A 15060-nucleotide genomic window follows, 5' to 3' on the forward strand; every position below is an offset into this window, starting at 1 on the left:
TGTCAAAATCAAGCACAAACCAAAATAATTTAAAAATAGCAAAACAAGGTAAAACAGAGCACAGGCTTTTTTGCTGTACTCTCTTTCTCAATCCCTAGCTCTCTGCCACCCTCCCCCCCAGGTTGGAAGCTCAACCCATATGTTTTGGAGAAGATGAAGCACAGCCTCTCTTATATACCAGTGATGCCTGGCAGACGGCAGTCAGAACAAGGGTAATGTGGAAGTTGAACTAATGCTATGATTTGAAAAGTTGCCATTATGTTGTCAGAAACATTTTAGTTAAAAAGTTATAAATACCCACTCTCAGAGAAACTGACTAGCACATTTTGAACAGGCCAGCAGCACTTACAGTGAGAATTTTGTAACTGGTTTTGGACACCTGTCCAGTATGTCAGGCACCAGTAACGGCTGATAGATCACAGGCTGGGTAATACTGGTCTCACCACGCAGTGCAGTGCAGCTCCTTGCCTTGTTATGAAAACTACAGAGCAGAGAGCATTTGAGACCAAGACTCTCAGGTCAGAAAGGAGCTCTTACCCACCCTTCGTTTCAGCCTTTAGAAAAATGGGAAGTGTAATGTGAGTCACAGAGGAAGAAAATGAAGGGGCCCTCTGTCCTGTTGTGCAAATAAAGGAAGTAATTGCTTGTATTGCATCATGAAGCAAGAAAAGGAACTAAGGGGAAAAAAACATATAAATCAAAAGACAGCTGAAGATGAAAGTCAAAGAAAGTCCATCATGTTTGTTATTTCCTTTTTGCAAATACATATCCCACATATTCCTTAAGAATTTTACACTAGATGTGAAGAAGATCCAGTTTCCCTACTACACATCAGTAGTATGGAAAAGAAAGACACTCAGGTCTCTCACTGCTAGCATTATTTGTTACTTGCAGAAAACATCTACATCTAAATTCGGCACTGAGATACACAGTGCTCTCTACAAATGTGCTAACAGTCACCATCAAAGTAAATGAGGAGTCCCTAGATGGGATGACAAACCAGGGCACCATGTTTGAAGACTTTTCTGTCCAAAATGCAGATGAACGTGCATAAACCAAAATCCACTTAGAATTCTTTCAGACCAAAATATAAATTTCTAACAGAAAAAACTAAGCAACAGTTAAATCATTGCTGTTGCCTGAAGCAGAATTCATTTGAATAAACAGTTAGCTTAGCCAGGATTTTCTGCATTCACCCTGCTGGTTATTGTAGATACTGGTGCCTGAATAGTACATTCTCTGGTGAAATCTTTTCACTGAAAGATGAAGCAGTCTGGGGCAAGGCTCATCTTTCTGTTCTGCAAAATCAGCTCCATGATTTGGGCTTCTGAGCTCTACAGTAATATTGAAAATAAAGTCATTCGTTTCAACTTAGATCCTGAAAATTAGTGGGTGGAGAGACATGAGCAATGCACAAAGGAATGTACAGAGGATGGGTGAGAAACAAAAACAGTCCAAGAACAGGAGGAAAGACAAAAGGCTGTATTACCAAAGCGGATTTAAAACTCTTCAGTTATGACTCATCTGCCACCAACACTTGAGCTATTGGCATGTACTTTTCTATTATGAGCTCATCTACTGTACAAGGAAAAAAAAAAAAAAAAAAAGCAGCAGACTGTTTGGTGGGAATTTGACTAGGATTAATCATATGGTCACAAAGGCCCAGTGCAGTTAAACATTATGGTTTTCACTTAAAATAGGCACAAAGTTAGCAAAAGTTCCCTACAGTTTTTTTTATTTTCAAGAAATTACTTCCTTCTTACTTTTAGAAACTCACAGGCAGATTTTCTTACGGCTGAATCTTCTGCTTTGGAAATGAAGGAAATAATTTCCTTGTCCTTAAGCAAGTATTTGATTGTGAAAAGTTTTTATGTTTCTAAGACTAATTCTCTAACACTGATTCTCCTTTAAATGAAAAAATAAAAAAAATTCACCTGCATCCAGCACTTGACAAAATAAAAAAAAGGTGCTCAAACACATGAACAACATGCTGTCTATCTCTGAAAAATGAGGTTAGTCACCTAATCAGAGCAACTGGGAGTACTAATACTAGAGAAGGAGATAGGAAAGACAGAATTTCAGTGTCAATATTACAGCAAAGAAAATTAGTACTTGACGTGTCAGAGTCAAACAAAAATGAATTTTTGCTCTAGAGTGGTTTGCTGAGAGAGGAGGGAGAAGGAGAACTCTACTTAAAAAAAGAACATATAACAGATAGGATGAAGACAGTGGCCAAAAAGTCCATATAGCACTATCTTAGCCTGAATGTAAGAGTTGATTCTGCGAAGACTAGTTTTGTTGCATGTGGGGTATATGTGTAATTCAATGAGATGTAGCCAAGTATTTCAGTGCTTTACTGACCAGATTGAAGAAATAAGGAATATATTAGAGAAGCTATCTGTGTGTAAGGAGGGCTCAAGCAGCATTACAAAATCAAAACTGCTCAAGCAACTAGAAAAAGCAGGCAGGACTTTTGGCTCATCATGAATGGGGAAGAAGCATGGAACACCCTCATGGCTGTGCCATTAAGTGGGTCCCGACATTAAAAAGGAAACAAAAATTCCAAACAACAAATCCAAACAAACAAACTTCAAACTTCTTTGTATTAAATTAACACAAATCACAAAGGAAATTAAATTCTTACTTTACAGCAAGGCGATTTTGCTCAGCAGAGAGTTCCTCAGCTTGCCGCCCTATTCCTAGGGAGAAAGAAAAATCACATTAGATCTTTTCAAAAGCCAAACTTTTTTCAAAAGCTGTTCTCAAAGCCTTATGTTTGCATCCCACAGATAACTTCATAAACCGCAAGCTTAAAGATTTCTTTGTCACAGGCAGTTGTAATACAGCTCAACTCTTAACTTGTTGGCCATGTATACTCATGTTCTACCATACTTCTTTACCCAGCTCTTTACCTCATTCCCCCTTTCTCACCCAATGCTACACTTTCAGGAAGGGCAGTCACAGCATTCCCATACACACAATGAACCGCCAATGCCACCAACAGTCTGCAGCCCCCAGCAGCCTCCACTAACAGTCCTGGGATGGAAAAACCTCTGTTCCCAGAAGCTGCTCTCTCATTTCAGCACAAGTCTCCCGCTGGCTCCTTGGTGAGAAATGGAGCATTTCACAGCAGGAGTGGGCAATGGAAGTGAAACAGGCTCTCAGGAAACAGAAGCTCTGCTGGTGTGAACAAGCAGCTTGGCTGCCTGCTGCTGGAGTGAGCCTAAACACACACATCAGTGACAATTTGGAATTGTACAAGACACAGGCTGGAAGGGTGATCTCCTGTCGAGTACACTTGACTTTCTGGGCCAGAAGTAGAACATAGACTCACTGTCCCAGGAAAACTATGGAAAAATCTTGCACAGTGGCCAGTGCATTAACAGCTGTTCTCATAGTTAATATCCCAAAACCTTCACTCTGGAACTTTTGACTGCACATACTATGAGGAATCCCACTGGCTTCAGCAGAACAAGTCGCCATGGGATGACTCACAGCACTCAGTGCTGAGCACGTACATACACTTCTTCACAAGATCAAGGGCATGGCATCAATTAACACTACTGTTTTAAGCCCCACTGGCCATAATTACTGATATATATATAAGACCCGTTTTTTAAAAAGACTGATGATAACCTGCTCATTTCCATTCTCTCTCCTCTACTGCAGTTTGTAAATACTGGGACAGTGTGAGTTTCAGGAAAACAATTAAGCACTTGATTAGTTAAAGGGCTGGGTATTTGTTTATCTGTTTCCATTTACAGGCAGTTGTGGTAAATTTTTACAGAGATTTGTCACTAATGACTGAACTGCAAGCTGCCTCCATTTGATCAACAGCTCCATATGTAGACGTTCACAATGTAATGAGCCTCTTCCACCATCATTAACCTGTAGGATTTCTGGTCCTATTAAAATGCTCCTGCCTCTGCTGTTATCTTTTCCTTTCTGTCTGTTCATTTACCTTCAATGTTATTGGTGTGTATCTAGGCTGCATACCACTGTGGCATGCAATGATATCTGAGCTGGGTAGCTTAAATAACAGAAGCAGAAAAGGCTCAGCAACATCAATGTCAATGACAAGGTCAGTTAGTAGAGTTTCAAGCTGCACCCATTATAGACAGCTAAAAGCATTAGACCCACTTGTGTAAACTTGGCTTGTGAACAAAGACAGACTGTGTAGTCTGTTCTGTGGCCAACACCTAAATTCTACATCATAACAACTGTACAGCAGGCTCCTTTTTCACTCACCCACAGATTATAACGCAGTGAGCCTTGGACCATCAGAAATTCACACTGCAACATAAGTAGGCACAAGCAATAACAGTACTGATGACAACTGACATTTCTAGCCTTTGCACTGCACAAGACACAGGCATTTTACTGGGAAATAATAGAGCTCTTTGTCACAGCATAGCACAAGCCTGAAGACAATGTTATTTTGCTCACAACTGTGCTTCTCCCTGCACTGGGAAACAGCTAGTGAATTCCATCTCTCATAATTCATGGAGTGTTTTATCACTGAATATATCAGTCATTGCATATTTTTGATACATAACTACATTAATGACTGAACCAGTGACTGAACCTATGTATCAAACACAAGTCTTGATTTTTGAGACTCAGGAACAGTTTCAGAGAGCTTAACGGAGATGCATCTGAACAGTACTAACGAAAATCAAATTGGGCCCAAACTAAGGAGATCACCCAAAGGGTAAATAGTTGTCTTTGTTACTGCAAAGACAGTTTGAACCAAGAGAACTGATCAAAACGTGAAGTTTTCCTCCACAAAGCATTTTTTTTCATTTGGAGTTACTTGCTGAATTACGTTTATCCACTCTGTAACTCAATCACAGATTGTGCTGGAATAAAAAGGCTGGCTTCAGGACATGGGAGGAGATCCCTTTTCTTACCATCATGTAACTGGCAAGCAAGTGTTGTGATCTTCTGTGTAATTATCATCAGCGGACTATAATAAAGACAGAAACAACAGTTACATCTTGTAATTCAAATTATTCCCTAGTTTCTTGCTGGTATCTTTATCCCTTTAAAAGGCATAACTATGTTAGCAACAAGTGGAAAACATTCAATTAAAACAGATGGAGGAACTCATGCCTAAGACAATTGCTTGGGTTCAAAGCAACACCACAGTAACTTGCACCAGAAAACTTGCACAAAGTAACTTGCACAAAGCCTTATTTTATGTCTCTCCATCCTGCAGCAGAGCAAATTATAATCCAGGAGCAATAGCACACTAGGAAATACCAAGTTCTGCAGTCCATCGGGCCTCCTTACAGGCAAAGGCCAAATTCGTCCCCTGTGGCACAACATTAGAACACAACAGTGCTGCTGTAACATAACTCTGTTTCTTCTTACTGTTTCTCTCCTATTGTCCATCTCCTTAGTGCCCTAAAAAAATGTCAGCTCTGCATACACATGCTTATTTCCCCACATGAATAGCCCTAATAATTAGGAGTCCATGCAAATAACACAGCAGCTGCGAGCACAGCAGTTTCCTCCTTGCTTCTTGGGCATGCAACTGCCTCGTGGACAGCTTGTCCAAGATGTACAACCCAGCTGGGACTGTTGGGGCATGTGGGATCTGTGACCTCTCCAAACCATGAGCTAGCTGTACCTGAGACACAACCACCCAGCAGCTTTGGGACCAACCAAAGAGGCAGTGTGGGAATAGCAACTATGCTCTCAGTAGGGCTGCTTAAACTTCCTTACTGAGCTAGAAAGAACCTGTAGGCAAATCTGAGCTGCTGCAAGTCAAAAAAAAATTAAAAATAAAAATCAAAACTCAGATTGATGGCTTCAGGAGGTCATCACCATGAGGGTGAAGGATACAGCCAAGAGCATTTAGAGGTATGTAAGAAGAAAGATGGGGGATTAACCATGGGTACAACTAAAAAGTCCCTCATGGGCAGAAGCACCATTCTGGTCCATGTACAGCTTCTATGGGATGTGAAGCCCAGAGCAAAAAACCTTGCACTGGACATCTGTAACGTGGAAAGAACCATGGCAGGCAAAGCAAAAGATAAACACCTGCTAACACTGCCTCTCCTCATCTCTCTGTCACTCAGGACACCAGCACAGGGTGCCCAGATTTCACATTATCTACTAAATGTTCACAACCGCAATAGCCAGGAGGTTGGTATAGGGTAATAAGGATACATCGTTATTTTCAAAGCATTTATTGTGATAATAACATATAAAAATAGTTCCACAGATTATATTTGTCTTCACTGAGGATTAATACAACAGATTGTGTCACAGTTTGGTTATTAATTATTACCATAAACTGTACAGAGATTTCTGCTTGAACACAAATGAGGACTTCAACAAGGAAATTAAAACCTGAGCTTTTATACATGCTATTTAAAGGGTTTGACTTGTATATAGAACTTTTTAAAGAGATGTAGATGATGAATCAGAATATGGTTATTAATTTTAAACACTGCAATATAATGTCTGTAATCCAATGAAAAAAAAATAAGTTGAAGACTCTTTTGTTTGTTTGAGCACTACTTTTCCCTGCTGATTTCTCAAGGTAAGGAAAAAAACCTGAATAAAAAGCTATGTTCAATTATGTCTTTCTAAAATAACAGTCAAATATTCATGTTCTGCAGAGATTTTCAAGAGATTCTGAATCATTCTCAACTAAAATTGACCTACTGGTTACAATCAAATGTAAATCCAATGGCTAATATAAACTTTTTGCAAGATGAATATCCCACTATAATTAATCAAATTGATATTCAAGATAATCAATATGCATGGTAAACACAAGAATACTTGAAAAAGACCTTCTTTCAAAGTAACTGGTCTTTTTTTTTTTAATACTAATAAGGCTGTTCTTTTTCAAGAGTCTACCTGTAATTCTGTGTGGGTAGAGTGATTTGCATTTTCTACCCAAAACCAAAGAATATACAATATCAGCCAGTTTCTTAATCAGAAACTATTTTTATCATTTCAGAAGTCTCTACTTGAAATATCTGTAAAAATTTGGCCCATAAAATCCAGAAAAAGCTTAAATATACACATATCTGGAATACAGCCATAACACAACGTTTTGTACAGCAGCTCTCTCCTTGAGTCTCTCCTTGAAATGGCAGCTAAGGAATGGATGAATTCAACAGTGGTTTTTCACCTTCCAGATAACACCAATATTGTGAAAAAGTCATTCTAAATTTTATTCAATTTATCTTGTCATAAAAGTTACTGATAGGCTGTTTTCACCATTATCTTCAACATTCCATTTCTCAAAGAAAACTTCCCATTCATACAAAATTTAGCTTTCATTTCAAATATACAAAAATCCCAATTCTTTAAGCATATAAAAAAGCAGATTTTTTTAATCCTTGAGAGACAGAGGTTGTCACTAAACTACTGAAGTTTAGTTCTACTACAGTTCTACTACTGCAGTTCTACTGCAATAAACAGAGATTTTTATTTTGTCAGTGGTTCACCTTTCAGCTTTGTGGATGAACACTTACACTTGTTTCAAATTGGTTCAGTTTGCTGCATACATTTCTGGGCAAGCACTTTATGCCAGTATTGAAGTGGGTAACTTTAAACCTCAGGCTCACATTGTTTGCCTTGACATACCTAAATTTAGACACTTGTCCTAGAAAATTGCCCCCCACACACTATAATCCACCCAGTGAGAACCAACAGGCAAACAATCCTGATGTGCTGGCTAATCAAGGGAAACAACAATGCAGTCTTCACTGAAGTCACACAATGTATAAATACAAGAAAGACATTCTCTTCATCTATATTAGGAATTCATTGCCTCACTGATGGCACACTAACCCTTCAGAACAAGTTAGCCTCTCCTGCACTGTAATCAGAAAAGATGGACAGTATGTTCCCTTCAAATCCCAACTCCAGAGGAGACAAGCAAGCACAAAATTGATACTGCTGACACCTGAGGTGGGAGGGAGACCCACAAAGTGTATCGTCTCAGTTACCTTCACTTATCTTTCCTGCCATCATCATATTACATATCCACATCTCTCTTCTATAACCTGCTCGGGAAGGTGGCACTGCTGTACAGTGCCAGTAGGGTGGCACCCTCTAAATCTTTCACAAGATCAGTTTCAGGGATCATTAAACATTTTGCACAAAGGGCAAGCAAGGTTTCAGGTGAGCAAGGAGAGTCTTCCTCCTCCCTCACTCATCTACCATTCCTTCAATCACTTGATCACACTGGGGGACCAAGCTGTGGCTGCAAGAAAGGGCAGAGCAAGATGGAGCAACAGTAGTGATGTAAGCTCTGTCATCTCCTGGTCATTGCTTCTGTCATCTCCTTTGGGATGTGGAGGCCCCTGACCTTCTGCATACCCACACCTGTCCCGTTCTTCCCTGGGGCCTCGATCTCTCCTCACTGCACACACACAAAGAGCAAGTTTTTGTTTTTTCAGAATGAAAAATACTCCTGTTCCTGTATTTGCAGAACAATGCATGAGGACACGAGTTCAGAATCAGTATTAAAAATTAGATAAGAAAAAAAAAAACAAATCCAAAACATTTAATTTAGGGGAAAAAATAGTTTCTTGAATACTCATTGAGTATTCAAGATTACTAAAATTTGACAACATCAGAGTACTGAATTGTCATTTCCAGCCTTTCAGGCAACCTCTAATTTAAACCAGTAATAAAACATTGAGCAAGATAATATGTAAAATCATGTCACACATAGTCAACTGCTTTTCGACATGATAATAATTGAAAGCTTAGACTATGGAAAAAGCCTGAAGTGCTACAGACCAAAAGAGGAGTTAACAAAGCTACAGAACTTCAAATAATTTTTTTCTTGAAATAAAACATATTTAAGAAGAAGAAATGACTTGAACTTGATCATATTTGAACACCTTCCAATTGCTTTGCAACTATATGTTAAGGGCTGTGATTCTACCTCATCTACATCCACTATCATAGAATTAGGTTTACCCCTGGTGGGACTGTTTCCCCCCATCTTTGTTTTATATACATGCTAAACTTTTCATCTCAGTTGTATTTGCATTGTATTGCTTACACACAAACCACAGTGGCCAACTGTTAGAAAAATTAATAATAATAAAAATCACTAAATAGTCCTAGGGAGTTGGTATAAAACAGGAAATTTCAACAACTAAAAAACCCCAAACTTTTATTAGATGCCTTGAAACACAAGACAAAGATGCAGTGATTTACAAAGAATGCTCAACAGAGGGGTTTGCTCCCTAATTAAACCTTTTAAATTAAATATACAGTGAATGTCATTTTTCAACATGTTTTGCCCAAGTGAAATAAATTTACTCAGAGGCACAGGCCAGTGGAACTACATGTGAGCATGGTTTGTAGCAAGCTTTGGGGATTCTCCCCATTCCACAGTCTTGCTTCATCTCTCAGTAAGCTTTGATGCATAAGAGAGAAAAGACATTTATCAAACTGAGTCTGCCTGACCTTAGGTAATCCCATGGTGGAGTCTGGCATACACTGGCTAGAAATAGTTTCCACTGACCTGATTTCACTGAGAGGAGGTGGAGCCAAAAGGCTCATTGCAGACAAGACACTGAAACAGCAAACATTTGTTTCAGTTTTCTCTATTTAGGCATGAGAAGTTCACTAGTCACACTCTGCTATAAGCCTAAACATGCTGCCGAGGGGAACACCGAGCCAGAGATGCCACAACAGCCTCACTGAAAACAGAAGTAAAGGTCTGCTGCCAAAAGCAAAATGAAGAAGTGCTGAACCACACAGAGGAAAAATACTTCAACTGAACAAACTCATGCCTCCAAAGCAGTTTCCAATTTGCTCCACGCAGTCCTTTTTGGTGGACTCTCCCAAAGAGCGTTTCTTACGCCTTCATGACAGAAGCATTTCACTTAAAAGTCTTTACTTCTAGAGAAGTGTCATGGGATGCACTAGGCTTGTGGAGCTCTCTAGTAGTGGCTGCTTGGACTTTGTCTAATTCCCACATTGTGGCTCTTGCAGGGCTTCTCTTTAATAGCAAGTGATCTCAGCACAGTCTCAAGTGGACAAATGCTCAGCAGCAGCAAAGCACCAGAGGGCACAGAACCCAGATGGTCCTGCCTTTACTCACCCTGCACATGTGCTGCTGTGCTGCCTCTGGAGATTTGCTGAGGGACAAAGATTCCCAGAAGTGCTGGAACATACACTGCAGGCAACGTAACGTACTTCATACGCTTAAGTGACAAGAAAATAAAAATAACTGAGCTCACAGGACCAGTTAATATTTCTGCATTGTGTTTTAACATGGTAACAGAGGCCATCAATGTTTGTTCCCATCAACAAATGTATTTCCTTGTTAAGAACTGGCCTTGTTCCTTAGTTCCTTTCTTTTGTGGTTGATATTAAGTCACCGAGAGGGCAAAAACCATCAACTAACCACCCAACAAAAATTCACTGCCTGAAGTGACACTTATTACTAAATTATCTGCTCCTATGGCTTTTCAAGAAAGCTCTTTCAATGAACATCTTTTTACAAGCAGTTTGCTGAGAATGCTGTTGCTGCTGTGCATTTGGGGTTCAGCAAACACATAAAGATGTCTGTATCTTCTGGAGAGGGATGTCCACAAAAACACTCGTGTAAGAGGTACTGATTTAACATTTGCAGGGAGGAGAAGTCTCTGAAGCATCCCTGATACAGCTCTGGTCTCTCCAAGACCAACAGAAGATTAGAAAGCAATGTCACTGTGTATGGCAATTTTCACAGGCTGAGTTTCTTTTCTCTAAGAAATAGTGCCAAGAAACTCATACACGCATGATCATTCCCTGGAGTTCACCAAATGAGCTGCAGTATTAGAAATTTTTGCTCAGACACTGCAATAACTCAAAGATGAAATCAGAGAGATCTATGATGTTAATCAAGCAAAGGATTACAGCAGACACAACTTCATACAGATGCTGAGCTCCTCTGAATTCTGTCCAAATGATCATATGGTATTTGTTCACATAGCATGCTAGAATGAAACCATATCTGTTACTAGTTTCCAAAAATCTCAATCAAGATCCCTTTATGTATTTTAAATGTATTTCTCCCTAGAGCCATGTCATTACTATACTGGGTCTAAGGCTGTGATACAAAGAAAAAACCACAAATTGTATGTTATTATTAGAATTTTTATAAAGTTATAGAGAAACCAGGAAACTTACCAGCATAATCCTCTTAGCAAAAAGAAGAAATAAGAGAGAGAAAAAGAGAAAGAAGGGTTAGGATTAAGTTTTCCTAGGTACAATGTACAAATGCCATGGCAAACTAAACAAAATAAAATATGCATGTTTCTCTCAAAGACTGATTTGAATTTAGGGGGAAGCACATTTGGTTGCTTTACAATTAGTGTTCAAAAATTAGTAGTTTTCTTTGGCAAAATAGTCAGGAGAAAACTCCTACACTATGTCACCACATTTTTGTGAAATAATATAAATGAAAGTACTTAGATAAAATATATATTTGTTTTCTTCAAAATAATTAAAATTAAAGTGTAGCAAACTGGAGCTGGTTTTCATTAAAAACTGGCATGTAGTTTTAAAAACTTAGTTTTCCCCTAATTACTATGCAATACACTAAAATCTCTTAAATCAAGAAACTGCTGCAAGCAGCTGAAGTACAGTTTTGACTGTGGGAGTTGGTGACCAACCTTTTGCATGATTTAGAAGAATTAAGTAGTCAACAAGGTTCCTTAACCTTGAAGTGATAAGTCACAGTTTGATCTTCCATTTTCAGTTTACTTAAGACATGACTCAAAAGTTACCTTGTTCTCTCCATATCTACCTGCATTTTACAAGCTGTGCTCTCAAAATGGGGGAACTCCAAACAAATAGTGCAAACAGATATTATTAAAGATAAAAAAAAATGTATTTGCAAGCACACTTTAAAAGGGTTATGCATGCAAGCTGTTAAGAGTACAGAGCAGCTCAAGAGAGCAAACAAGGTCTGCCAGCTTTCAGCACTGATACTGGGAAACACTCATTTAACATTTGGCTCATCACTTTAGGGAACTGACAGTGAAAGCTGATGGCTCTAGAACTGGTTATGTGCCTATTCAATGTGAATTAAAACTTTTCCTTGCAATCCAATATCAACAGAGACATAGAGGATATTGAGAACTCAAATACAAGTCAGTTGAGGACAGGCTTTTCGTTCTCTCCTGAAGACTGCCTTAAATCCAGCATTTTGCCTTCTCCATGTATATCCCCAGCTACATTTACCCAAAAAGGTGGGAGACTTCTGGGAGGTGGGCATTGCTCCATGGGTGTGTCAGTTGTTTCTCAAGTCCTGAAGAACTTTAAGGCCATCCTCTGAACAGGAATCTGTTTGAATTCTTCCCTATTACCACATGCAATGGATGTGGAACCAGCAAACATGGGAGAACAAGCAAGAGGAGGCTCAGTTGGTGTTCATACATGGTAAAACTGGTTCAGGAGTACATTTTGTATCTCTGGGTCATCACACCTGTTTAGAGCATATGTGGGCACATATTATTTACAGATGGGGAAAAGAAATTCTAAGTCAGATTTATGAAGCTGACCAGGGTTTCAGCACTTTGCATTGCAAATCTCTATAAAAATCGTTACAGTATTTTTATTTATTCTTTGTTTCTAAAATATACCATGAAGATGCAGTTGATTTCCATACTACATTTCCCATTTGTTTAGCACTTGGGAGTTTTATGTTTGACTGAAGTTTAGTAATTGGTTTATATGGAAGCACCAAGACAAAATCAAATAACGGAGTAAGTTCAGGTATTATTCTTTCAGTATCATTATTATTGTCAAGAGGTTAAGAGCGGCTCCTTTTTCTTCAAGAGAGCAGAAAAGGCTACCTACTCTATGATACGAACAGCCACCGCTCCTCTTCTTCCACGACCAGTCCCCCTGGTTGGGGCAACAAGGTAAATCAAAAGAGGGAAAGGATGGCTCATAGCTGATAGCTCTGCCTAGTAATGTGGTAGGAGAGCAGCCCACCCCATCAGGTACCAGGGAGTCAGCTATGCTGCTTGCCAGGGCTGTGAGTGTTCCACCAGCACAGGAAGCAGATGCAAAGATTCAAAGACTTTTCTTTCCAGGCTGCTCTAGGTAGTAATGCAACTAATGATGATCTACTCTCCTAACTAGACAGTGCCTAGCAAGAAAAGTGCAGAAACAATGAGTCAATTAAAAAAAAAAAAAAAAAAGTCACACAGCTTTTATTCTTTCCTTGAAAACAACAACAAAAAAAAGTGTCTTATAAAGAGCTTAAGGGAAACAAAATTGCAGCACTCCCCAGATAATACAAGAATTATTCTTAAAATATACTAATATTAACTGACACATGACCCAGACTGCAGACTCACTCACCCGGAAAAATCTGTAGTGAGAATACCATAATGAAATATGTATATTCGGCTTATGTGGCACAACATGAGGTATCCCATAGCTACGAAAAAGGAGTACCTAAAAACACAATATACAGAACACATAGTTACCAACACAAGTACCAACAAGAAGTAGAGTCACTCAGACTGGGTTTGGGCTTGTTTAGAAGTGGAGTTTGATTTTTGCAAATTAGGTTGTTAACAAGTGGGAATCTATGTTACCTAAGAGATAACAGAAATGTTGAGAGGACTGGTGGTTTTCCAGCTGAAGCGTTATGGAGGTGTCTCCTCACAGTAAAGGATATAAGATCACTTTAAGTGGGGCATTTTTATTTCAGAGCTCCCACCCCCACATAGAAGTTTCTGTCTTCCTCAAGTACATCAGACTAGATGATACTGTATATGTTTCAAAGTCATCCACTGCCTTTTTTATCTGTATATATTCTTTATTTATGTGTACAACTCTTTCTCAGATCTACCAGAAACTAAAATATTTCAGGTTTAAGATTGGTTCCTCTCCCTTCCCCAGGTTCCTCTCTCATCTAATTCTGTATAAAGGCAGATAATGACACACAGCCTGACCTTTTCAGCCCTAAATACCAATAGATGCCCTTTTCCAGAAGAAGCAATCATTAAGTGGAGTTTAATAAATTCACTCTCTGTTTTAAAAGATAATAGTAAAATTACACTAGGCAGGACAGTAGCATGACTATCTTAAGAGATGAACAGTCTGAGGACTGGAGGCAATGCAGTACCTAAGTGGGGCAGATGCACCCTTTCCTACAACCAACTTCCCTCCATATTTACCTGAGCAAGAAAGATGATACTGAAGAGGAAAGAAGCAGATGGGTATTTGGAAACGCAACTAACAAATTAAGCAGTCTAGAAAGTGTAACAGAGAGCTGGGGTATCAGAATAAAAGACTTGCATCCCATGGACAGACCAGGACCAGATCTACTGCTGTCCCCTGCACCAGGAGAAGATGGTCGTGTGGATGAGAAGATGCGAAGAGTTAGAGAGAAACAAGAGCGCACATCCCACACACCTGGCAGAGCTGAGTCATGGGAGGTCAAGCAGGCTGGCAGCACACACTGCCAAGTGGGATTCCTTTAGACCCATGGGAGAATTGATCATGGTGGAGATCCAAAAGTGAAACCAAACAAGAGGAACAGTACCCAGAGGACTGCAAATGAGCCAGGCCGTTATCAGTCATGGCTGTCTTTAACATAAATTAGGTTTTCCTCCCTGAGGACTAATAAACTGCAGTGTGAATGGCAGTGACAGATTGCAAGGCAACTTGAAGGTCATGTGGCTCACACCAAACAGCTAGATGAAAGGCAGACTCGATGGATATGACAGCTTCTTCAGGAGATTCAGAGGAAATATTATTTTATCCCTGTCAGGCATCCAGCTGAGTCCCAGCAAGGTCCTTGGGTTCCCTCTCATCAACAGAGAATGACAAGAATCCCTGCCAAGGTAAATCACTCAGTTCAGACACGTAACTTTGAAAAATAGGATGAAAAATCTAAAATAAGCCTTGGTGCTTAAGTGTAAAACACCTAAGATTGAAAGGGGGGTGAGCAAAGAGAGATATACTGAATTGATGCTGCAGCTCAGAACATTTCTGATGCTGGATTAGTTTGTCCATTTATAGGCTTTGAAGGCTGGCAGCCTCACCATAGATCAAACTAGCAGA

General features: G+C 39.4%; 1 protein-coding gene across 1 annotated transcript in view; it reads right to left on the reverse strand.

The window, feature by feature from the left end:
* The window catches only part of MBOAT1 (membrane bound O-acyltransferase domain containing 1), a 55612-nt gene that overhangs the window by 13365 nt on the left and 27187 nt on the right, over positions 1-15060 (reverse strand). Inside the window, exons 4-7 of the mRNA XM_030445441.1 lie at positions 13348-13443; positions 11164-11175; positions 4911-4966; positions 2645-2699 (exon numbers count right to left, since the gene is read on the reverse strand). Coding sequence (XP_030301301.1) covers positions 2645-2699; positions 4911-4966; positions 11164-11175; positions 13348-13443 — 219 coding nt within the window. The remainder of the gene's footprint in view (positions 1-2644; positions 2700-4910; positions 4967-11163; positions 11176-13347; positions 13444-15060) is intronic.

Source organism: Calypte anna, chromosome 2, assembly GCF_003957555.1.
Source record: "Calypte anna isolate BGI_N300 chromosome 2, bCalAnn1_v1.p, whole genome shotgun sequence".
Lineage (NCBI taxonomy): Eukaryota > Metazoa > Chordata > Aves > Apodiformes > Trochilidae > Calypte > Calypte anna.